This window comes from Panthera pardus, unplaced genomic scaffold, assembly GCF_024362965.1.
Source record: "Panthera pardus isolate Hobbes unplaced genomic scaffold, ASM2436296v1 HiC_scaffold_10, whole genome shotgun sequence".
NCBI classification, from domain to species: Eukaryota; Metazoa; Chordata; class Mammalia; order Carnivora; family Felidae; genus Panthera; species Panthera pardus.
Window position 1 is genome coordinate 55,909,856 of NW_026526655.1, and position 26,410 is coordinate 55,936,265.

The following is a 26,410-nucleotide window of genomic DNA, read 5'->3' on the forward strand; positions in this document are numbered from 1 at the left end:
ATGAATTACTTTGTACTATTAAAGTCAGACTTCTTTTCCCTTCTATTTGGCTGAGCAAACAGATTAACATATAGACCTTCTTCTGGATCCCACAGAAGCTTTCTTTGCACTTTGATATTTTCAATTTCATGGCAATAACTAATGCAGGTAAGTCTAGCTAATAACAAAAAGGAAAGAACGCAATAGACAATATGAAAATTGTCTGCTTATAGCCCAAATTTGAACACACACAAATCACTGTACTGTTTAATTCACAGGATTATGATAAACATTAAATAAGATGACATATGTGAATGTAATTTTTGTTTTATGTTATGTAAAGCTATCATTTTAATTATACTCTCACAATAAGACATAGTAATTTCAATATAACTATGGCAAATGAGTCTTTTGGTCTGTACTAAACTGTAAAGTAAAAAGACAGAATCCAGTAATCTGAATAACTTACACACTTCTCCCCTAGTAGACTGGTTGTTAAAGTGATTACATGCTTGTGGTAATTATACACCTTGTATCTACCAGTGGTCCAAACATATTTTTGGTAGATCAAAGAAACTGAAAGGAGGCAAAGAAAAACAAACAAACACCTTTATGGGCACTCATAGAGAAACCTATAGAAAATATATAGGATACCCTATTATATCTAGTATACACTACCCAATACAAGTTAATAATAAAATAAAAAGTTTGAGATCAATAGGTCTTAGTATTATTGTAGATATTTAAGTAGAAAACTGGCATTACTAATTATCATATTTTGTACACATTGTATCAGAAGTACTCGTGCAAAATCTCGCACACATACCTTATCAACTTCAAAGCAAATCACAATTATAAGTACCACCCATCCACTACAATATTTAGGAGAGTTTAACATTAAAGGCAGTGAATACACAAGGTTTTTCTACAAAATAAATGGCTAAAATTCTGCCATTTAAAATTCTGCTACAGAATTTTCAGCATCTATCTACTCAATGTAAAGACTTTTATCTCATTTAATCTTCACAATTACTTTCTGTATTATTACTATTTTACAAATTCAGTAACAGATTTAGTGGTAAATTTGTACACAATACACAGAAATTCAAAAACATTCCAAAGTCTATTCCAGAACAGGCTACTCTTAGGTAATCTTCTAAGGACGATTCTTCTCTTAAACTCAGAGATAAGGACAAAGGTTAATGGGAAACTTTACAGAATAATCAGCCTATCACCATCTGAACACCTGCTGATTTTTTTGTGTGTTTTTTTTTTCCACTTTTTTTTTTAATATATAAAATTTATTGTCAAATTGGTTTCCATACAACACCCAGTGCTCATCCCAAAAGGTGCCCTCCTCAATACCCATCACCCACCCTCCCCTCTCTCCCCCTGCTGATTAATTTTAGCAATACTTAAAGTGGACAGATATTATGTGTGATGTGACATGACATAGAAAAATATGTCATCATCTACAAGATAATCCTTGCTGAAAAAAAATTTTAAAGCTATGCCTGAATCTAACTAGACTTTATATCTAACTTCCAGGTCAGAGGACATACAAAACCTAGAGGAAGAGTTAAATGATACTAAGATGAAGTGACAGGCAAATTAAAAATATGATATAATTTATACTACAAATCACCTAGTTCCTCCAAAAGTCAGCAATATTCAAAAAAGAAGAAAGATAAAATGGGACTTAAGGAAACAACCAAAAGCTAACGTGGGTCTTGTTTCAATCCCCATATGAACAGATGAAGTATAAAATAAAAACAATTTTGAAACCACTGTAAAATCTGAATGTGAAACTATGTTAAATGACACAAGGAACTGTTTTTAAGTTTGCCAGGAGCAACAATAATATAGTGAGAAAATGTTCTTTTAAAAACAGATACACAGAATAACTAAAACTACCATTGTTTGTGGGGGTGTAAAATGGTGCAACTACTGTGAACAAAGACCTGGAAATTGCTTGTAAAACTGACTATGTACCTACTATGATTTAATTCCACTCTTACATATTGACCTAATAGAAATGAAAGCTTATGTTTACAAAAACACCTATTCAAGAATATTCATAATAACTTCATTTATAAAAGCCAAACCTGGAAAGAGCATAGGTGTCCATCCATAGAAAAATGGATAAACAAACTATGGTATAGTTATATAATACAGAATCACTCAAAAGGAAATAGAAATGCACTAGTGATAAACTCAGGAACAGAGTAATCTCAAAAACATTATACTGTGTGAAAGAAACCTGACACCAAAGAGTATGTAGTATATGATTCTGTTTATATGAAGTTCTAGAACTAAAAGTGATTTACTCTGGGTGGTCGAAGAGGGCTGGGGATTTGTTTGGAATTTTCTGGTCATAGAGATTTGACTAGCACAGGTGTAGACATTTGTCAGAACTCACGGAAATGTACGCTTAAGATGTGTGTATTTTATGTAAGCATGTCTTTTACCTAAAAAAAAGAATTATAAAAAATCATAAACTTTCAATCCTAGTAATGATATACAAGCCAAAGTATTTGGGGGGGGATGGTAGTGATGTCTACTACTTTAAAAAATATCCAACAATAAGATGGGTTCATGGATGGACAGAGGGAAAGAATGATGGTGGTGGGTATATGAGTGTTCATTGTAAATTTTTTTCAACTTTTCTGTGTGGTTAAACATTTTCATAATAAAATGTTACAAAAGGAAAAAAACAGATACACAGAAATATTTACTTGTAAGTAGCATAATATCAGGATTTGCTTTTAAAATAGTAGAAAAACGGGGGCAGCTAGGTGGCTCAGTCAGTTGAGCGTCCACCTTCGGCTCTGGTCATGATCTCACGGCTCTTGGGTTCAAGCCCAGTGTCAGGCTCTGTGCTAACAGCTCAGAGCCTGCGGCCTGCTCCAGATTCTGTCTCCCTCTCCCTCTGCCCCTCCCCCACTCACGCTCTGTTTCTGTCTCTCAAAAATAAATAAACGTTGGGAAAAAATAATAAAATAAAATAGTAGAGAAACAAAGGAAGATAAAGCCAATATTACAAAATGTTAATAATTCCTTAATCTAGAAAATGGATATACTATTTTACTTTGCCATTTGAAAAAAATCTCTAATTAATCAATTAATTAAATTTTACAAACCTGTTTATACTAATGAAGGAATATGCAACCATGAATATTGTTGTTCATATAAAGATTAAGTTCATACCCAAATTAAAGCTTTAACATGGCACAATGTCCAACTCTTGGACCACCATCAGCCAATATGTCACAAAACAATCCTATCATTCAAATTAGCTCTTTATTCTTCCACAAGCAAAAATGCAACAGCATTAAAATTTGGGGGGACAGGAGGCACCTGAGTGGCTCAGTCAGTTAAGCATCCGACTTCAGCTCAGGTCATGATCTCACAGCTCGTGAGTTCGAGTCCCGCATCGGACTCTTCTGTGCTGACAGCTCAGAGACTGGAGCCTGTTTCATTCTGTGTTTCCCCTCTCTCTCTGCCCCTCCCTGCTCATGCTCTGTCAAAAATAAATAAACATCTAAAAATATTTTTAAAAAATTGGGGGGCAGGGGTGCCTGGTTGGCTCAGTCAAAATCCAACTCTTGATTTTGGCTCAAGTCATGAACTCATGGTTTGTGAGGTCGAGCCCTGTGCCTAGCCTCGGGCTCTGTGCTGAGAGAGTAGAGAGCCTGCTTGGTATTATGATTCTCTCTTCCTCTCTCTCTGCCCTTACCCCCTTTCTCTCACAAAATAAATAAAGAAAATAAACTTTAAAAACAAATTGGGGAGACAAGTTTTGGTGTTCCAAATTAACTTTAACCAATATTATGTGTTTTGCTTTTAACAATACAAATCAGGTCATCTACTGTATCAATGACTCTCAAATTAACAATTTCTCAGGCTAATTTGGTAGAAACCACCAATATCTGTGCCTAAAAGTGAGTGAACTAAGCTTTCTGGGACCTGAAGACAAGGGTGAAATATAATGATGAAATAAATTTAAAACAAAATGAAAAATATACCTTTATAATGACTACTAAGACTGAGTCATAAGGAGTTTTTTAAACCAAACATTATCTTCAAATAAGTCTAAAATTTTCATATACCATTTGTGAAGTGTCCAAAGAAATAATTGTTCTTGTCTCATCTGCAGGACACATTAAGCCGTATGATACACTTGTTCCTCCTGCCAAAATAGGAAACAACAACGCTATGTTTAATATTCTATTTTTTAAGCTAAGTTTCTAGGGCAAATTCCTAATACAAAGTATACAAATAGGCCCACTAGAAAAGTAATACCTATTTCTACTTTGCAAAATGTAATTTGCAAATGCTAACACACTAAAAGCAAACTCACCTTTATTTTATGCTGCATGCCAAAATGAAGAAATATTATGGAGCTGAAAGCAATGGGATATGGCTCCATCCCCTGGGCACACTCAAGTGAAGCCCCTAGCAATTTGTGAAACTCCAAAAACATGATTAGAAAAGTTCTAAGCTAAAGATTACTGTGGAGATATCGCTTAAAAGAAAAAATACCCTTCCTAATTCAACTAAAGACACCTTACCTTAATTATGAGATTCATTTATCATTTGAAATAATATATTCTCATACAAAAAGACTTTAATAAACTAGAATATAAACAAGTTAAAGTTGCCTGGATTACACAATATTCAAACAAATTTATATGTCAATAGTGAAAAGATGATTTTAATATAGAATAAATAATATATAGAAGTATGTAAACAAAGTACTCCTGTTTTACATTAACATTTGTTATCAAATGAAAAATGCTTTCTTAATACCAGTACAAAATAATACCGTGTTCTCAGTAAACACTATTTGCTTATCACAGTCCTTTGATATCAGAAAAATATTTCCCTGAAAGTGACACTGTAGTGCCTTTTCTCCATGAATTTAATTCAACCCAAAGTATAAGCGGAAGAAGGAATCTGGAGCTCCTGATTTGTTGGGGTCCCACTTCCATTCCATCAATGCTAACTGAGTTAGTGAAGGCAATTTCCTTTGGCTTGTGTAAATTATTAAAAGAATGTGGTTCATAAAAGATCAAGAGAGATCAAATTTGTCTTTAAATGCAAAGCAATGCTGTTTTTCAACATTAAAAGGTATTGTGATCTGGTCATCATTGCCTTAGTTGATCTTTCACACTGCATAGCATTCCTTCTCAAAAGTATACACTGGGTATATTTAGCCTTTGAAAAATAACATTCTCTCCATAAAGACAAAGGTTATAAAGTAATTGCTGAAGTGGGAACATTTTCTTGTTTAAGCATTAAGTCACAGCGTCAACTAGCATCCATATGGGAAAGAAGCCATGAGCAACATGTCTCAAACAGTTCAGGTAAACAGACCTACTATAAAATGAACAACATAAACCAATTTTTCAGAAAAAACATATCATAATTACAAGAATGTTTGCTTTCAAGAATGATGGCACAAATATTTAGAATATAAATATCTTAAATTAAAAACAACACATTTACATAATATTAAAATTCAAAAGGCATAATACCTACCACCAATTGGTATGATACAAAGGTTATATTTGCACGCTAGATTCACAATCTTAACTACATCATCATGACATGCTGTTGAGAAAAGGGAAATAAATTAATCACAGGGACATGAGTAAACGCTAGGTAACCCTGCAAAATGAGGGTCTATTAAGTTCTTTAGTGTCTTTTTCATCATTTATGTACTCTTTAACACATTAAGTGGCTATATTAAAACAAAATGTTTATTATTTATCTTTTTAACTTCTTGTTTTGAAATGATTTCATACTTACAAAAAAGTTGCAAATAAGGTACAAAAAATTTCCTTCACCCAGCAGCCACAAATGTTAATATCTTACATAACTATAGTTCAATTAACAAAACCAAGCAATTTACACTTACACGATACTATTAACTAATTTACAGACCTTATTCAAATTTTGCCAATTGTTCCACTAATGCCCCCTTTTCTGGAACTGCCAATCACACGCTGCATTTAGCTGCCACGTCTCCTTACTCTTCTTTAATCTAAGACAGTTCCTTGGTCTATTTTGGATTCTCATGACCTTGACACTTTTGAAAAGCACGGGTCAGTTATTTCATAGAATCTCTCTCAATTTGGGTTTCTATGTCTCCTCATGGTTAAATTCAGGTACACAGTTAGGCAGGAATTCCACAGAAGTGATGCTGTGCCTTTCTTAAGAGCTACATCTAGAGGCACATGATATAGACAGGTCTCATTTCTAGTAATGTCAACTTTCATCATTTGGTTATAAAGAAATCTGCCAGGTTTCTCTACTATAAGAATGCTTTAATTAGTAAGTATCTTGTAGGGAGACACTTAATCTATATAAATATTTCTCATCATACTTTCACCCACTTATTTTTGCATTCACTGATGGTGTTTCATTCTATTTTTAAACAAATTTTAAAATACTATACATAATATACCACATATATTCCTTTCTATTGTACACAACTGGCAGAGTACTCTTTATCAGAGTGTAAACTATATAAATAACAAATACCTGACAGCAGGCGACTTTAAATACAAAGCATAAGATGCTAAACCTCAATTTGGCTAGCAAGAGGGCATTAAGCCAGGGAGCTGGCATGGCAAAGAAACTATCTGAGAAAGATTAATCTCCTGATAACATGGAATGGCAAGGAAGAGAAAAAGACTTGAGGCAAGGAAATTATGCAAAAATCAAGTATTATTTGCTAAGGGATTGAAAGGGAAATTTAAGGATGTAAAATATACAAATGAATATCCATTTATGAAAGTAAAAATACTGCTCTATAAAAGTTATCATTTCTTAGGTTTGTTTAAAGCTAGGAATATGTCATTTGTATCATTCCAATTTTTAATGAAGATTCACTTTCAAGCTTTCAGATTAAATTTATAAAACTTACTATTTGTGGTAAAAAAATGTATTAAATGGAATCTTAGTTTATTAACAACTAATAAAATACCCAAACATGACTATCAAAAACCTTTAACAAGGCAAAACTACTTCTAGGATTGTCAACTAATCAAAAAGTTTCTTTGACCATGTCATCTGACATGGCACTCCTTCATCCCACTGCTCACCTAGATTCTTGAGGTATGAAACATGATGACAAAGGGAATATTTTAGAAAAACTAACCTCTCAAGAATATATATAGGGTGACCTGGAAGAACAAGAAACTCAAGGTATGAGAGACAACATTATAGACTGCTGCGAAAATTCAGCTATGCATTGATAAGGGCCTGGTTTGAAAACTAACATGGAAAAAAAAAATAGAAGGACAAGGTTGGTAGGGACTGCCATAAAGAACGGATTTTATAGAACAAAGAAACTTTTGTACAACAACTAACTCTGCATGTTTCCTAAATCTGGATTTTTAGAAATATCTGTATTTTCTAAAGTAAGACATACATTTTCATTATGGTAAATCCTCAGTACTTTAATATTCAGACACATGAAGAAAATACCTAGAAGGCACACTCCAAGTTCTACTTAAGATTTATCAAAAGATCGTCTATTAAGGTTTCCTATGAGAAACAAAAATTGATAAATTTTGCTTTCATTTTTTTCCAGTAAAAAAATGGAATAAATCTTGCCCAAATCTTGGTAATGAAGTAGCCTAAAGCTACTAAAAGAACACTAGAAGAATATACCCCACAGGTATCAACAAAGTAATTTAATCTCAGCTACACAGGCTCTTGCATTTTCCCCCTACGTATGTCACCTCCCTCCTACCTCCATATTAAAGTATGCTTTTTTTCCCCTCAGATATTCCCTGTGAAGTAGAGGGATCACAACTAAAAACAGATGAGACAATATTTTGAAAAATAAAATACTCCCTATACTCCTTTATGGAGTTTTAAGGGGAAAAAGGATCAGATCACTGGAACTTTTGCAAAAGGTAATTATGGACAGTAAGGTACAAATATACCAATTCTACCTTAAATTTTCTACTAAAAGAGATGGGTACAAAAATCATATATATAAATATACTGCCTAATCATCAGCAAGAGCAAAATAACAACACAAAGCTCATCCTTCTTCTATCTCAAGCCAAAATCAGGAATGAAATTAATGTTTCAGAATTTAACTGTTTATATCAAAGACAATGGGTATCTTAAACAACTTGTTTCACCATTTGAAGACAATGCTTGTCAGCCCATGAAGTGATATCAACAAATTACTTACTAGTTTATAGTAATCAATAGTTAAGAGTTTCTTTATATCTGAATATTTATCATTGATCAATATTAATTTCATTAAGCTTTCAAACTAACCAAAAATACATTTTTCTACCCACCTTCCAATATGATATTTACATTTAAAATGAAGACTTAATCAGCAACAACAGAATCAATCATTAAAACCAATAGTTCAGGAAGATCAGATCAAGAATTACACAACTTTTGGTACACTAAAAATACAGCTACCTATACTTTTTACAACTCCTATGTTTACAAGTATGTATTTCCAAAACTAAATTTATTTAAGATTTCACAATACTAAATTAATGATACAAAGGAAAAAAAAAAAAAACTTACTTGGCCATAAAACTATATCAGGAATTCGCTGAAACATTCCTTCCCTGAGCAAAAATATCTCATGAAGACAATGACCTGTTTTGTATTTAAAAAAGAACATGTTAAAAACATCTTAATTTATAAGAAATTTTAAAATTAAAAACACTGCTTATATAAAGTTGCTTACCATGAGCTCTAAATACTCGATCATCTGCTTCTTGTGAATATGAAATATTAGTTTCTTTAAGGTCATGAAGAAAATCTTCATTTACAATAGAAGGAGGTGTATCACTAGGATTTAAGGATGCCTAGAAAATAAAATTGGTTTCTTTGACTTATTTCTAGAAAAATAACTTTTGAATACCTGGTTAGAGACAGTGACCATAAAATGTAACTGAGACAAAAGCATGGAAAAGTAACAACCCATACAGATACCAACTCTGTGACAATAACAAATTACAAATGGTCTGGTTAATCATACTCTATATAAGTAATAGATGCCTTATGTTTCCTCTTTCACATCTTTGGCCCACCTTCTCATTATTTTTGAAGATTGCAATCAAGAACAAAGAAGATGGCAAAGTCTCAAATCTTCCATTTTAGATCAAGGAAACTGGGGAAAAGCTACTTAACTTTTGCATCATCTACATTTTCATCTGCAGATAAAATTTACCATTTCTTAGATTTCAATTACCATTTTAAAATGATCAACAAGAAACCTTGTCTATTTTTATAGAACTGCTTTAAAACTCACAACATAATTATAATTTGATACTTAGTTTCAACTAACAGGTAACCTGAAAAATAAATCTTCAACTTTAAAGCTATGTGACACTGGGCAAATCACCCAACTTCTCTGAGCCTTGGCTTCTTCATCTGTTAAGTGAGATTATCACCACTAAACTTATACAGCTACCATAAGGAATTAGAAAGGTCAAAAGATGGTAATTTTTGTGAAAAGCACCAAATACCATGCCTACCACAGAGAAAAGGCTGGCCAAATAAAATCTGCTATTAAAAAAAGCTATGATACAGTATCTGGAAAAAAGAAAATATAAGAATATGTAAAAGAGGCACCTGGGTGGCTCAGATGGTTAAGCAGCTGATTCCTGATTTTGGCTCAGGTCATGGTCTCGCAGTTCAAGCCCCACCTCGATCTGTGCTGTCAGTGCAGAGCCTGCTTGGGATTCTCTCTCTCCCTCTCTCTCTGGCCCTCTCCTGCTATCTCTCTCTCTTTCTCTCTCCCTTCCTCTCAAAATAAACATTTGATAATAATATTTTATAATAACATTTAAAAGATGTATAAAAAATACATATTTATGTAGTGTTGGTATCTTATTAAAGAGTCTGTATTTAATATCCAATTATATAAGAAATATTTATTGAGTGTGTGCTATATACTAGGCACTGTTCTAGGCCTTGGGGATATAGCAGTAAGATAATCAGGGAAAAAAATCCTTGACCTCATGGAATTTACATTACAGTGAGAGGAAATGACCAGAGAACCCCAACAAAAGATACATTGTTATGATTTTATTAAGTTATTAAAAATTGAGAAGGGCTCAAAATCAGAAAAAAGTACATGGAAAACTGGTGAAATTTCTGAAAATGGTATACATATTACATCAATGTAAAAAAAGATAATTATAAACAGCCAAAAGAAAGAACTGAGGAAATAAAAAAGAAATCTTGTAAGAAAAGTTGAAAGAATTTGGTTTCGGAGGGGTAGGAATTAACTGTTCACATAATTTCTTTAGTAGAATGACATGTAACGGTGGATTTATAAATAAAGCAAACAAGTACTCACTAAATACCTATAGCCCTCAATAGCGTGTTGGATACAGCAGAGAATATAGCATAGAGGCACCTGGGTGGCTCAGTCGGTTAAGTGTCTGACTCTTGATGTCGGCTCAGGTCACAATCTCACAGCTGTGAGATTGAGCCCAACATTAGGCTCTGCGCTGACAGCACAGAGCCTGCTTGGGATTCTCTTTCCCTTTCTCCCCTCCCCATTCACACACATGCACACTCTCTCTCAAAATAAATAAAACAAACTTAAAAAAAAAAAAAAGAATACAGTGTAAGCCATAGTCCCTGCACTTATAGAACTTAAACCCAATTTAGAGGGACAGGCAGAATACCATGCCATAGAAATAATAACAACAATAAATGAAAATCATAATAATATAGAGAAATGCTACTTCATTAGTTTGATATGAATACAGTTTAAAGTTTTTTAACCTCAACTACAGAAAAATGAAACTACATGAACAAACCAAAGTTCTCTATCACTCATACCTTAATCAAATTTTTACTTTTTTGTAAGTCTTCTAAAATTCTGAATGTTTTGATATTAAAAGTAACATTACATTTTTATTTCAAATTATCCTATATTAATCCTGGATTACTGTCAGTTCATTAAATATCCTAAAAATGATAGCAACTTATCCTTTTGTAGCAGTCCTCTCACAGAATGCATTCATTTGCATTTCACTACCACCCTAAGAGACATAGAACAGACAGTTAGTATTCTCACTTCTCAAATTAAGGTAACTGAGCCTCAGAGAACATAAAAAGTTTGCCAGGCAACTCTCAGATAAATTCTGAGATCAGGATCTATATCTGCGATGCTGAAAAGCCATCTCTAGAAAACCTAGCAAGGCCAATTAAACCAGTAAACTTCTTAACAAAAAAATTACAACAAATGCATTAAAGCAATTATAACAAATTACAAAGATAAATCTAACTGATTTAGGATTAAACACATGCACGTGCACACACACAGAGACACAACACAGAGTTAAGTATGCTAGTAATCATTCTTATTTCTTACTTTAGAGGTAGTTTTATGCTCCAGGCTTACTCCAAGGGTATTTTGGATCCAGTCTCTAAAAGTTGGTAAAGTCATGCCACTAAGAGGGTACCTAAGATTACAAAGAAAATAAAACATTGGAGTAAGGTATCTTCATTTAAATTTAAATCTTAAAATTGGCTTCTAGTAATGGTCAAGTAGTTCCTACCAAAATGACCCTCCCACATATAACTATAAACTCTGGACAAAAAAAAACAAAAACAAAACCCAACTCTGAAGGCAGTACAGGCAGACAAAAACAGGCAACAGGGGATAAAGGGGTGTGATAGGCTTAGAAAAGTATACCTTCCAGATGTTTTTTATTTTTAAAACAAGTTTTAGCCTGAGGGACAGCCCCCGCTGGTGCCATAACAGGAAACAAAAATACAGAAAACCTCTAGTCTTCCTGCCTTGAAGAACCAGAAGGCAGTGTTTGCAGTGAACACAACAGCTGGGAAGAGCATAGAGAAATCACAGGAAAGGAGAGAGTCAGAGAGTGATGTATGCATAAACTTTCTCCAGATGTCTGACTGACGTATGGAGCAGACTCGAGGCAGTCCAACTAAGTTTAAAAGAACCCAGCTGCTCACCACCACAAAAGGAAAGAAATGGGAATCTGAGAACAGTCAAGTTAATTACTTGATGATGTTAAAAAAATAAAGCCTCTTCGGAAGAATATAATGGAATACAGAGTTTCTACAACATACCATTAACAATGTCCAAGATGTACTCCAAAGTTACTAGACAAAGACAAACAAGAAAGTATGATCCATAATCAAGAAAAAGGGCAATTAATAGGGACTGACTCTGATGATCTAAGATACTGGAACTAGCACACAAGCATTTTAAAACAGTTATAATTAAAGGGCAAAAGGGAAACTATGTTCCCAGTGAGTAAAAGAAAAAAATCTCAGCAGAGAAACAGAAACTATAAAAAGAACAAAATAGAAATTCTATAATTAAAACTCTTAAAAATTCATTGGAGGAACACAAGGGCAGACTGGAAATGTCAGTGAACTTACAGACAGAGCAATAAAACACATATAATCTGAAGAGCAAAGAAAAAGATTGAAAAAATAAACAGAGCTTCAAGGACCTATGGAACAACAGCAAAAGACTAACATACATAAAACATAACATATACATAACATACATATAGAGTCCTAAGCAAAAGAAAAAAAAGGGAAAGGAAATAAACAGTATTTGAAGAAATTAATGGCAGAAAGTTTCCAAATTTGATGAAAGACATAAATTTACAAATTCAAGAAGGCCAGAGAATACTGAGAAGATAAATGCCAAGAAACACACTACACACATCATGGTCAAATTGCAATATAAAGAGAGAGAAAGAGAAGGAGGATACAAATGTTAAAAGAATCTAGAGAAAAATGACACATTACATACAGTGTAATAACAATAAAAATTATGACTGGCTTCTCATCAAAAACGGTGAAATCCTGGAAATAACTAAACAGCTGTAAGGAGGGGTTCCTGGGTGGCTCAGTAGGTTAAGCATCCGACTTTAGCTCAGGTCATGATTTCACGGTCTGTGAGTTCAAGCCCCCATCGGGCTCTGTGCTGACAGCTCGGAGCCTGGAGCCTGCTTCAGGTTCTGTGTCTCCCTCTCTGACCCTCCCTCATTCATGCTCTGTCTCTCTCTGTCTCAAAAATAAACATTAAAATTTTTTTTTTTGAAGAAAGAATAAAATAAAATAAAATAAAATAAAATAAAATAAAATAAAATAAAATAAAATAAAATAAAATAAAATTCTCAAATCAGTCTTTCTTTTTATATTATTACTTTTTGTTTCTTTCCAAGATTTCATTTAAATTCAAGCTAGTTAACATATTGCATAGTATTGGTTCCAGGAGTAGAATTTAGTGATTCATCACTTACATATAACACCCAGTGCTCATCACAGGCACCCTCCTTAATGCTCATTACCCATTTAGCCCACCCCCTACCCACCTCCCCTCCAGCAACCCTCAGTTTGTTCTCTATAGTTAATAGTCTTATGGTTTGCCCCCTCTATGATTTTTTTATTATTTCTTTTTTAAGAGAGAGAGCACACAAGCAGGGTAGGGGCAGAGGAAGAGAGAGAATCCCAAGCAGCCTCCATGGTCAGCACAGAGCCTGACATGGAGCTCCATCCCACAACCCAAGGATCATGACCTAAGACAAATGAAAAGCTGGACACTCAACCTACTGACCCTCCAGGTACTCCCTTCTCTGTTTTTATCTCATTTTATTTTTCCTTCCCTTCCTCTATATTCATCTGTTTTTTAAAATATCAAATAGGAGTGAAATCATATATTTATCTTTCTCTGACTTATTTTGCTTAGTATAATACACTCTAGTTCCATCCACATTGTTGCAAATGGCAAGACTTCATTCTTTTTGATGGCTGAGTAATATTCCATCATATGTATGTATATGTGTATATACATATATACACACACCACATCTTTATCCATTCATCAATCAATAGATATTTGGGCTCTTTCCATAATTTGGCTGTTGTTGATAGCGCTGTTATAAACATTGGGGTGCATGTGCCCCCTTCCAATCAGTATTTTTGTATCCTTTGGATAAATACCTAGTAGTACAATTGCTGAGTCATAGGGCAGTTCAATCTTTAACGTTCTGAGGAATCTCCACACTGTTTTCCAGAGTAGCTGTACAAGTTTGCATTCCCACCAACAGTGTAAGAGAGGTTCAAATAGTCTTTACATAAACATTAACAAAACAAAAATGACAGTGGAAAGGAGAAAAAATACATAAGGAACACATATGTTTTAACTAGTTAAGTTTCTTTTCATGCTAAAAAAAATCACAAGTGCTAAAAATCAAACTAAACGGGTATGTTTGAAGTACTATAATATGTTTTCATAAATCTAAAGAAACTGGAATGGAAGAAAGTATAAGACTCATAGCTAAAGCAACTAAAGATAGTCATTCAGCATATAAAATTTTCTTCATTTCAGCTGAGGTAACAGTACAAATTCTGGAAAGCTGGTTATAACAGATACGCCACCGCTATGTGTTAGTTATGTTCTCCAAAAAGACCAGTTTGGAACTATTAGGTTTATTGCCGGATCTTTATATGTTAAATGTACAATTAATTTGAGTCCCTGTAAAAGTTATTAGAACCTTGATATTCATGACAGAATCAGACCTTTGTGAATCCCTTAACAAATAACATTACCGATAAAATAAAAAGGTGACCCCTTCAAGATACTTGGATTAACAGATAGAGTTGGTGTTACTGTTTCATGCAAAATTTAAAACTACATTCTACCACTAAGAAAAACACAATATACTTCTACATCTGAATGCATTGTATTTCAGACTTTGAAGAAGTATCTTGCACAGAATATTCTATTTAAGATTTTGCTCCATTAACTACAAGTCCAGCACAAAACATACAAGAGATCCATGTCAGAATGTAAATTTTTCAATTGTACTTTTTCTTGCACCTAATGCCCCAGGATTTGAAAAACAGTAAAAGAAACCTGATTTCATAATCATAAACCTAGCATACTGCCAAGGGTTCCAAAAATCTCACAAAAGATCATGAAGTAAAAATTAAAACTTTGAAATCAAAGAAGTAAATTGACTGAAAAGAAACATTATAAGAAAAGTTAAAGGAATCAGCAGTATTTACCTGAAGAAACAGCTATGGAACAACTTGATTATTACAGTAAAATAGTTTAGATATATATCCAGAATTATAAAAAGCATATAACACTCATATAAGACTGTACTGAGCACTGTAGGACACACAGAATTAATATTATAACTTCAGTTCTTAAGAAACTTACAATCTAGTTTAGTTAAAGCTACAAAGACACTTAATTGATAGGATGAATATATGGGCAAAAAATAGGAAAATTTTGCCAGAAATGTGATAAGAGGAAAGCCAGGTGCTTGTACCAATTATTGAAACAGGTGACTCTTTTTTTTTTTTAATTTTTTTACTTTTCCAATATATGAAATTTATTGTCAAATTGGTTTCCATACAACACCCAGTGCTCATCCCAAAAGCTGCCCTCCTCAATACCCATCACCCACCCTCCCCTCCCTCTCACCCCCCATCAACCCTCAGTTTCTTCTCAGTTTTTAAGAGTCTCCTATGCTTTGGCTCTCTCCCACTCTAACCTCTTTTTTTTTTTTTTCCTTCCCCTCCCCCATGGGTTTCTGTTAAGTTTCTCAGGATCCACATAAGAGTGAAACCATATGGTATCTATCTTTCTCTGTATGGCTTATTTCACTTAGCATCACACTCTCCAGTTCCATCCACGTTGCTACAAAGGGCCATATTTCGTTCTTTCTCATTGCCATGTAGTACTCCATTGTGTATATAAACCACAATTTCTTTATCCATTCATCAGTTGATGGACATTTAGGCTCTTTCCATAATTTGGCTATTGTTGAGAGTGCTGCTATAAACATTGGGGTACAGGTGCCCCTATGCATCAGTACTCCTGTATCCCTTGGGTAAATTCCTAGTAGTGCTATTGCTGGGTCATAGGGTAGGTCTATTTTTAATTTTCTGAGGAATCTACACACTGTTTTCCAGAGTGGCTGCACCATTTTGCATTCCCACCAACAGTACAAGAGGGTTCCCGTTTCTCCACATCCTCTCCAGCATCTATAGTCTCCTGATTTGTTCATTTTGGCCACTCTGACTGGCGTGAGGTGATATCTGAGTGTGGTTTTGATTTGTATTTCCCTGATAAGGAGGGACGTTGAGCATCTTTTCATGTGCCTGTTGGCCATCCGGATGTCTTCTTTAGAGAAGTGTCTATTCATGTTTTCTGCCCATTTCTTCACTGGGTTATTTGTTTTTCGGGTGTGGAGATTGGTGAGCTCTTTATAGATTTTGGATACTAGCCCTTTGTCCGACATGTCATTTGCAAATATCTTTTCCCATTCTGTTGGTTGCCTTTTAGTTTTGTTGGTTGTTTCCTTTGCTGTGCAGAAGCTTTTTATCTTCATAAGGTCCCAGTAGTTCATTTTTGCTTTTAATTCCCTTGCCTTTGGGGATGTGTCGAGTAAGAGATTGCTACGGCTGAGGTCAGAGAGGTCTTTTCCTGCTTTCTCCTCTAAGGTTTTGATGGTTTCCTGTCTCACATTCAGGCCCTTTATCCATTTTGAGTTTATTTTTGTGAATGGTGTGAGAAAGTGGTCTAGTTTCACCTTCTGCATGTTGCTGTCCAGTTCTCCCAGCACCATTTGTTAAAGAGACTTTTTTCCATTGGATGTTCTTTCCTGCTTTGTCAAAGATTAGTTGGCCATACGTTTGTGGGTCTAGTTCTGGGGTTACTAGTCTATTCCATTGGTCTATGTGTCTGTTTTTGTGCCAATACCATGCTGTCTTGATGATGACAACTTTGTAGTAGAGGCTAAAGTCTGGGATTGTGATGCCTCCTGCTTTGGTCTTCTTCTTCAAAATGACTTTGGCTATTTGGGGCCTTTTGTGGTTCCATATGAATTTTAGAATTGCTTGTTCTAGTTTCGAGAAGAATGCTGGTGCAATTTTGATTGGGATTGCATTGAATGTGTAGATAGCTTTGGGTAGTATTGACATTTTGACAATATTTATTCTTCCAATCCATGAGCAGGGAATGTCTTTCCATTTCTTTATATCTTCTTCAATTACCTTCATAAGCTTTCTATAGTTTTCAGCATACAGATCTTTTACATCTTTGGTTAGATTTATTCCTAGGTATTTTATGCTTCTTGGTGCAATTGTGAATGGGATCAGTTTCTTTATTTGTCTTTCTGTTGCTTCATTGTTAGTGTATAAGAATGCAACTGATTTCTGTACATTGATTTTGTATCCTGCAACTTTGCTGAATTCATGTATCAGTTCTAGCAGACTTTTTGTGGAGTCTATCGGATTTTCCACGTATAATATCATGTCATCTGTAAAAAGCGAAAGCTTGACTTCATCTTTGCCAATTTTGATGCCTTTGATTTCCTTTTGTTGTCTGATTGCTGATGCTAGAACTTCCAACACTATGTTAAACAACAGCGGTGAGAGTGGGCATCCCTGTCGTGTTCCTGATCTCAGGGATAAAGCTCTCAGTTTTTCCCCATTGAGGATGATGTTAGCTGTGGGCTTTTCATAAATGGCTTTTATGATGTTTAAGTATGTTCCTTCTATCCCGACTTTCTCAAGAGTTTTTATTAAGAAAGGGTGCTGGATTTTGTCAAAGGCCTTTTCTGCATCGATTGACAGGATCATATGGTTCTTATCTTTTCTTTTATTAATGTGATGTATCACGTTGATTGATTTGCGAATGTTGAACCAGCCCTGCAGCCCAGGAATGAATCCCACTTGATCATGGTGAATAATTCCTTTTATATGCTGTTGAATTCGATTTGCTAGTATCTTATTGAGAATTTTTTGCATCCATATTCATCAGGGATATTGGCCTGTAGTTCTCTTTTTTTACTGGGTCTCTGTCTGGTTTAGGAATCAAAGTAATACTGGCTTCATAGAATGAGTCTGGAAGTTTTCCTTCCCTTTCTATTTCTTGGAATAGCTTGAGAAGGATAGGTATTATCTCTGCTTTAAACGTCTGGTAGAACTCCCCTGGGAAGCCATCTGGTCCTGGACTCTTATTTGTTGGGAGATTTTTGATAACCGATTCAATTTCTTCGCTGGTTATGGGTCTGTTCAAGCTTTCTATTTCCTCCTGATTGAGTTTTGGAAGAGTGTGCGTGTTTAGGAATTTGTCCATTTCTTCCAGGTTGTCCAATTTGTTGGCATATAATTTTTCATAGTATTCCCTGATAATTGTTTGTATCTCAGAGGGATTGGTTGTAATAATTCCATTTTCATTCATGATTTTATCTATTTGGGTCATCTCCCTTTTCTTTTTGAGAAGCCTGGCTAGAGGTTTGTCAATTTTGTTAATTTTTTCAAAAAACCAACTCTTGGTTTCGTTGATCTGCTCTACAGTTTTTTTAGATTCTATATTGTTTATTTCTGCTCTGATCTTTATTATTTCTCTTCTTCTGCTGGGTTTAGGCTGCCTTTGCTGTTCTGCTTCTGTTTCCTTTAGGTGTGCTGTTAGATTTTGTATTTGGGATTTTTCTTGTTTCTTGAGATAGGCCTGGTTTGCAATGTATTTTCCTCTCAGGACTGCCTTCGTTGCATCCCAAAGCGTTTGGATTGTTGTATTTTCATTTTCATTTGTTTCCATATATTTTTTAATTTCTTCTCTAATTGCCTGGTTGACCCACTCATTCTTTAGTAGGGTGTTCTTTCACCTCCATGCTTTTGGAGGTTTTCCAGACTTTTTCCTGTGGTTGATTTCAAGCTTCATAGCATTGTGGTCTGAAAGTATGCATGGTATAATTTCAATTCTTGTATACTTATGAAGGGCTGTTTTGTGACCCAGTATGTGATCTATCTTGGAGAAGGTTCCATGTGCACTCGAGAAGAAAGTATATTCTGTTGCTTTGGGATGCAGAGTTCTAAATATATCTGTCAAGTCCATCTGATCCAATGTGTCATTCAGGGCCCTTGTTTCTTTATTGACCGTGTGTCTAGATGATCTATCCATTTCTGTAAGTGGAGTGTTAAAGTCCCTTGCAATTACCACATTCTTATCAATAAGGTTGCTTATGTTTATGAGTAATTGTTTTATATATTTGGGGGCTCCCGTATTCGGCGCATAGACATTTATAACTGTTAGCTCTTCCTGATGGATAGACCCTGTAATTATTATATAATGACCTTCTTCATCTCTTGTTACAGCCTTCAATTTAAAGTCTAGTTTGTCTGATATAAGTATGGCTACTCCAGCTTTCTTTTGGCTTCCAGTAGCATGATAAATGGTTCTCCATCCCCTCACTCTCAATCTAAAGGTGTCCTCAGGTCTAAAATGAGTCTCTTGTAGACAGCAAATAGATGGGTCTTGTTTTTTTATCCATTCTGATACCCTATGTCTTTTGGTTGGCGCATTTAATCCATTTATATTCAGTGTTATTATAGAAAGATACGGGTTTAGAGTCATTGTGATGTCTGTATGTTTTATGCTTGTAGTGATGTCTCTGGTACTTTGTCTCACAGGATCCCCCTTAGGATCTCTTGTAGGGCTGGTTTAGTGGTGACAAATTCCTTCAGTTTTTGTTTGTTTGGGAAGACCTTTATCTCTACTTCTATTCTAAATGACAGACTTGCTGGATAAAGGATTCTCGGCTGCATATTTTTTTCTGTTCAGCACATTGAAGATCTCGTGCCAATCCTTTCTGGCCTGCCAAGTTTCAAAAGACAGATCAGTCACGAGTCTTATAGGTCTCCCTTTATATGTTGGGGCACGTTTATCCCTTGCTGCTTTCAGAATTTTCTCTTTATCCTTGTATTTTTTCCAGTTTCACTATGATATGTCGTGCAGAAGATCGATTCAAGTTACGTCTGAAGGGAGTTCTCTGTGCCTCTTGGATTTCAATGCCTTTTTCCTTCCCCAGTTCAGGGAAGTTCTCAGCTATTATTTCTTCAAGTTCCCCTTCAGCACCTTTCCCTCTCTCTTCCTCCTCTGGGATACCAATTATGTGTATATTATTTCTTTTTAGTGTACCACTTAGTTCTCTAATTTTCCCCTCATACTCCTGGATTTTTTTATCTTTTTCTCAGCTTCCTCTTTTTCCATAACTTTATCTTCTAGTTCACCTATTCTCTCCTCTGCCTCTTCAATCCGAGCCGTCGTCGTTTCCATTTTGTTTTGCATTTCGTTTAAAGCGTTTTTCAGCTCCTCCTGACTGTTCCTTAGTCCCTTGATCTCCGTAGCAAGAGATTCTCTGCTGTCCTCTATACTGTTTTCAAGCCCAGCGATTAATTTTATGACTATTATTCTAAATTCACTTTCTGTTATATTATTTAAATCCTTTTTGATCAGTTCATTAGCTGTTGTTATTTCCTGGAGATTCTTCTGAGGGGAATTTTTCCGTTTGGTCATTTTGGATAGTCCCTGGAGTGGTGCAGACCTGCAGGGCACTTCCCCTGTGCTGTGGTGTATAACTGGAGTTGGTGGGCGGGGCCGCAGTCCGACCTGATGTCTGCCCCCAGCCCACCGCTGGGGCCACAGTCAGACTGCTGTGTGCCTTCTCTTCCCCTCTCCTGGGGCGGGATTCACTGTGGGGTGGCGTGGCCCGTCTGGGCTACTTGCACACTGCCAGGCTTGTGGTGCTGGGGATCTGGCATATTAGCTGGGGTGGGTAGGCAAGGTGCACGGGGGTAGGAGGGGCAGGCTTAGCTTGCTTCTCCTTAGGTGATCCATTTCAGGAGGGGCCCTGTGGCAGTGGGAGGGAGTCAGACCCGCTGCCGGAGGGTTGGCTCCACAGAAGCACAGCGTTGGGTGTTTGCGGGGAGCAAGCAAGTTCCCTGGCAGGAACTGGTTCCCTTTGGGATTTTGGCTGGGGGATGGGCGAGGGAGATGGCGCTGGTTAGCGCCTTTGTTCCCCAACAAACTGAGCTCTGTTGTCCGGGGGCTCAGGAACTCTCCCTCCCTTTGTCCTCCAGCCTTCCAGTTTCCGAGCAGAGCTGTTAACTTATGACCTCCCAGATGCTAAGTCGTGCTTGCTGTCGGAACACACTCCGTCAGGCCCTCCGCTTTTGCAAGCCAGACTCGGGGGCTCTGCTTGGCCGGCAGACCGCCCCTCCACCCCAGCTCCCTCCCGCTAGTCCATGGAGCGCGCACCACCTCGCCGCCCTTCCTACCCTCTTCTGTGGGCCTCTCGTCTGCGCTTGGCTCCGGAGAATGGTTCTGCTAGTCTTCTGGTAGTTTTCTGGGTTAGTTAGGCAGGTGTAGGTGGAATCTAAGTGATCAGCAGGACGCGCGGTGAGTCCAGAGTCCTCCTACGCCCCCATCTTCCCCTCGCTGGAAACAGGTGACTCTTAAATGGATCTTTACTCATGGTTGAAGATTAGTTTGAAAACTTTACGAAATGGTTCTTGTTGGGGCACGTGGGTGGCTCAATTGGTTAAACACCCAACTTCGACTCAGGTCATGATCTCACGGCTTGTGAGTTCAAACCCTGCGTTGGGCTCCGTGCTGACAGCTCAGAGCCTGAAAGCTGCTTCAGATTCTGTCTCCCTCTCTCTCTGCCCCTCCTCTGCTCATGCTCTGTCTCTCTCTCTCTCTCTGTTTCAAAAATAAACATTAAAAATAAAATTAAAAAAAAAAAGAAATAGTTCTTGTTGTAAAATATAAGGTGAGATCAACTCACCACCTTTCCTCAGGACAGAACTGACCTATATTGTAGAAGATATAGAACCAGGGGAAGCTTTTAAGACCAAAGAAATCACTGTGTGGAAAGAAAATTCTGTGAACATAAATATCCAAGAATGAAGTGCACATCAAGATTTATTGTGACTAAAGACAAAGTACTCTCACTCTGCGGCAGTGCACAGAGGCAGCAAACTATTAGTACACACAACTATCTATCCCAGAGTAAGTTCCACAATTGCTAAGCAATTTAAAAGTCTTTTATAATCAGATAAAACTTTAATACCACTGAAAATATAAAGTACAACAAACCCAAAGTCTCTCCATCTAAACACTAACTTGTGCTTTGTAAGCACCAATTAATGTATAATACCTTTAAAGTCCAAGAAAAATGACACTTTTCAAAAATTTTAGTTTGTAGAAAGCTACAGCATTAGCTCTGAAGTATTGCCTTCTGCTGCTTAAACCCATGAGGACTCAATTCATCTATATCTAGAAGGAGTAAGAATAGCAAGATTCTAAATCTAAGGATTTAGGGGTGCCTGGGTGGCTCAGTCAGTTAAGCCTCAGACTCTTGATTTGGGCTCAGGTCATGACCTTATGGTTAGTGAGTTCGAGCCCTGCACGGGGTTCTGTGCTAACAGCGCAAATCCTGCTTGGGATTTCCTCTCTCTCCCTCTCTCTCTGACCCCCCTGCCACATAAATAAATAAACTTAAAAAAAAAACAAAAACAAAAACAAAAACTAAGGATTTATAAACTGACAAATTACAAATATGTTCAAAAGATAAGACTGTGTTCAGGAAAAAACTTATGATATTTCCCAAAGATCTAGAACAGCTTATAATAATTGCTTCTTTGGCTGGGTTTGAAATGTCAATGTTGCCCTCCCCAAACTACATACAATCAACCACATTTGCTTATAAAAATTTATTTGGATCAGAAATAATGGAAATGGAATCCCCATAAATTTTCATTAAAACTCACTCTTGGTTTCTGGCACCTAAGAATTCTTTTTCCCCAGCTCTGTTTTATTTCATTCTTGGGTATTTTATTCATGTTTTCTATGCAGTTATAGAGAGCAAAGATTTGTTCAGTTCAGATCAGTATTTTCTTATAATTCATCCTTTCTAGTCACAAATTCCATTTTCTCTTTGAAGAATATCACAACCTTCTTTTGCTTATGCCCTGTACCTTCCACTATAACAACAGCAATTTTTGTCACAGGGTAATTTTTTACAAGATGACTAGCTTTACTGTGCTACTGTATAGGGGTAGAGAAGGCTACCATAAAGTGCTCCCAGAGTTTGGAGAGAAAACAAGATCAGTACAATGAATGAGTATGGTTATCTGCAGAAGCACAATAACAACAGAAACGGCACAAGAATGAAGCTTAAAAACATTTGGGTATCACTCACAACTTTCCACTGAGCAGGTGACCTCACGTAAGCTATTTAACCTCTCTCACCCTCAATCCCCTAATTATTTTTAAGAAAATATGACTACCCATCTTAGGGTTATTTTAAGATAATTCAGTAGCCATTCAATTAAGAAATAGCTATTATTATCTTTAAGAATGTTTGTAAATGTTTTCTGATACAAATCAGACAAATCTACTAATTCAACCATTATCCCCAGGAAACTAGACTAGGTTAACAGAAAGCTATGATCCAATTCAATCCAGTTTATTATCCTCTGTGGTAATGGTACTTCTGGCAGCACTAAAATGGGAACTGAATATTATTTAGTTATTGGCTTTAGTTATTAAATAGTTTATGTAGTACGTATTTAATCCTAGAGCATTTAAATTCCATTTCTGTATTTGGAGAGCTACCCTCCGGATGAGTTGTAGTGAGGAGCAAAGGCTACCTTCCACTAAAGCAAATGTACCTGATATCTACTTTACTGGTCTCCCTTCTAGGCTCTGCCAGTTGGATGCACCCCATTCTATTCCCCTTTCTCCCACTGGACCCAACTCAGGAGTTAATACAAAGAAATGAGGCCTTTAAGGAACTCATTCTGGTTAGAATGGCAGCAGCAGCAGCAATCTTCCAAAGTCTGAAGTCGAACATATAAAATTCTCCGGTTCTATTACAACCTGGATAAAAATCTCTCTTAAGACCACTGAATCTCCTTTGCTCTTAATCTATGCTCTCTGAACAACATCTGAATTACAAATTTTGTATTCTATATATCTTAAAATCAGAAAGGGCTTTAACAAGTGCTCTCTACACTGAAAAAGGAATAATCTAACTATGAATAAATACACTGGGGTTCTAATGTTTTTAATGAGTGTACCGTGAGTGTGGCACATGTCAGACCTCTAAAACCTGATCCTCTCTGTGAAAACTGACAAATCAAGTGTCAGAACACCAGAAATAAGAACCAGATTCTGAACCCATGGCACTACTAAAATGTAATTACTTGAGATATTTTCTGTGACTAATCGTTCGTTTCACACACATACACTTCCAACACAAACCACTAAATAGCCTACAGTACCCTACAGAAGTAAGTGTCTAATGCTTTCAACAGCACTGTGCATAAGGGACTATTTACCCCCTCCCATAAAATAAAGATGCTATTCTCTCAAGATCCAAAGAAAGGAAGAAATGAGGACAGTATCTGAAAGGAGAGGAAGTTGATTTTCTAAGTTCAGAAGATTTCTTTTCCCCTCAGAAGATTTGGCAAAGCCAGCTTCTACACTGATAAGTTTCTGTATTAGACATTATTCTATTTAAAATGTGGGACGTTCAACATTTAGAACACTGGTAAATTTAATTCTAACCAGAAATTCCTCCTACCCGAATTATACAATTTCTTAACTAAGCCTCCACCAATATGCTTCCCAGTCGAACTTAAAGATGGGAATGAGAATACGTATAATATTTATTTTTCCTATTAAAAAGCAAGTGTCAAATGTACATTTCACACCTTCATTACAATTAGTTCCTAATTACTACTCCCGAGGTTTTGTTCAGTTACAAAGTATGTTCAAGTCAGAAAACTGGAATGATTATGTTGCAAAGAAAAAGAATTTCTCCAAAGGAATAAAACATTTCTCACTGGTATTTCAATATATTGACATACCATGTAAGTTTTAAGAATATTAACCTAATCATATTAATCCCCAATAGATATTAAGTCAAAACACAATCCTGGAACAGATTAAAAAAAAATCTGATCCTATTTTTTACCTACTCTCAATTTTTAATTTATAGAGCCAGCATTCAAATCTTACGTGTTTATACTCACTGTCCTTCCAAAACGATTTCAACAGACAAACCCAAAATACCAGCTTTGGCAGGATTGGTTCTTAAAATCAACTAAGAACTTACTTTACAATTCTGTCTGCATCTGGAACAGTAACAATACAAATATTCTTTAGAATTCTTATCAACACATTCCCAAAAACATTTGAGAAATGTGAAAGTTATCACACAAATGATTGTTCTTTCTTCACCACTTCTTCCCTAATGTGTCTCAGAAAATTAATTTTAAAAATACTATTTATATTCACAAAGACCTAAAATTGTTCACCATCCATAATAACCCACACCCAAAAGTAAATTCCCAGTCTTTTTAAAAAAATTTTTTAAGTTTGCTTATTTTGAGAGAGACAGAGACAGTGCAAGTGGGGCAGGGGCAGAGAGAGAGGGAGAGAGAGAATCCCAACCAGAGTTTGACATAAGGCTTGAACTCACAAAACCACGAGATCATGACCTGAGCTGAAACCAAGAGTCAGACACTTAACTGACTGAGCCACCCAGGTGCCCCTAAATTCCCAGTCTTAAACTGGGAGTTACTTTGAACAAGTCAGTGGCATGGAAATTGGGTGGGATCCTGATTCAAACTACCTACCTATAAAATGGCATTTTTTTAGGTATCAGGGGAAATGTGGACTGGATAATCAGATATTATAAAATTATCTTATTTTGGGAAATATGATAATGATATTATTATGATTAGCTAATATTAGATCCCTACACTTTCAAAGGAGACATATGTAAATATTTAGAAGTGACACAATGGAATTTACTACCAAAAAAAGAAGGAGCAATTATGTCAAAATGTTGATAGCTTTATTTACTTTTTATTTTTTTAATGTTTATTTATTTTTGAGAAAGAGACAGAGTGCAAGCAAGGGAGGGACAGAGAGAGGGAGACACAGAATCTGAAGCAGGCTCCAGGCTCTCAGCCATCAGCACAGAGCCCAATGTGCGGCTCAAACCCACAAATCATGAGATCATGACCTGAGCCGAAATTGGATGGTGTACCAACCAAGCCACCCAGGCACCCCAAAATGTTGATAACTTTAAGTCGAGGGAGGAGTCATTATATTGTCCTCTCTATGTGTGTCTGTTATTTAACATGACATACATTTGTTATTTATGTTTAAAATTTTTTATAGAAAGAAAGAGGAAAAAAAGGAAAAGAATAAACCAACCAGTTACCTTTTCCCAGTCAACTCAACTTGGCCTTTCTTATTGAAGAAGAACTTAGAATCATTATATCCCCATCCATTCCATTTCATAACTTCTTGCCTAATAATAATAAAAAAAAATACATAAATTAGACTACATTAAATATCTCAAAACTGAATAGTATATCATTGATATTAACTTTCACAATCATTTAAAAGACCTGATCCCACTAACAGTATATCAGTTTAAATAGAATGAATATGGATCAAAATGTCCATGTATTAATTAATATTTCAAATACAGAATCATTCTGATGAGCAGCACCTGCTTCACAAAGGGCAACAACTACATTTAATGAATTCAAAGGA

At 35.8% G+C, this 26,410-nt stretch overlaps 1 protein-coding gene across 2 annotated transcripts in view; it reads right to left on the minus strand.

Annotated features, from left to right (window-relative positions):
* Nucleotides 1-26,410, minus strand: part of AGPS (alkylglycerone phosphate synthase) — a 148,639-nt gene that overhangs the window by 87,956 nt on the left and 34,273 nt on the right. For both annotated transcript variants that reach the window (XM_053907421.1, XM_019460473.2), the window contains exons 2-7: nt 26,073-26,162; nt 11,360-11,450; nt 8,714-8,834; nt 8,548-8,622; nt 5,521-5,592; nt 4,089-4,168 (exon numbers count right to left, since the gene is read on the minus strand). In XM_053907421.1, coding sequence (XP_053763396.1) covers nt 4,089-4,168; nt 5,521-5,592; nt 8,548-8,622; nt 8,714-8,834; nt 11,360-11,450; nt 26,073-26,162 — 529 coding nt within the window. The remainder of the gene's footprint in view (nt 1-4,088; nt 4,169-5,520; nt 5,593-8,547; nt 8,623-8,713; nt 8,835-11,359; nt 11,451-26,072; nt 26,163-26,410) is intronic.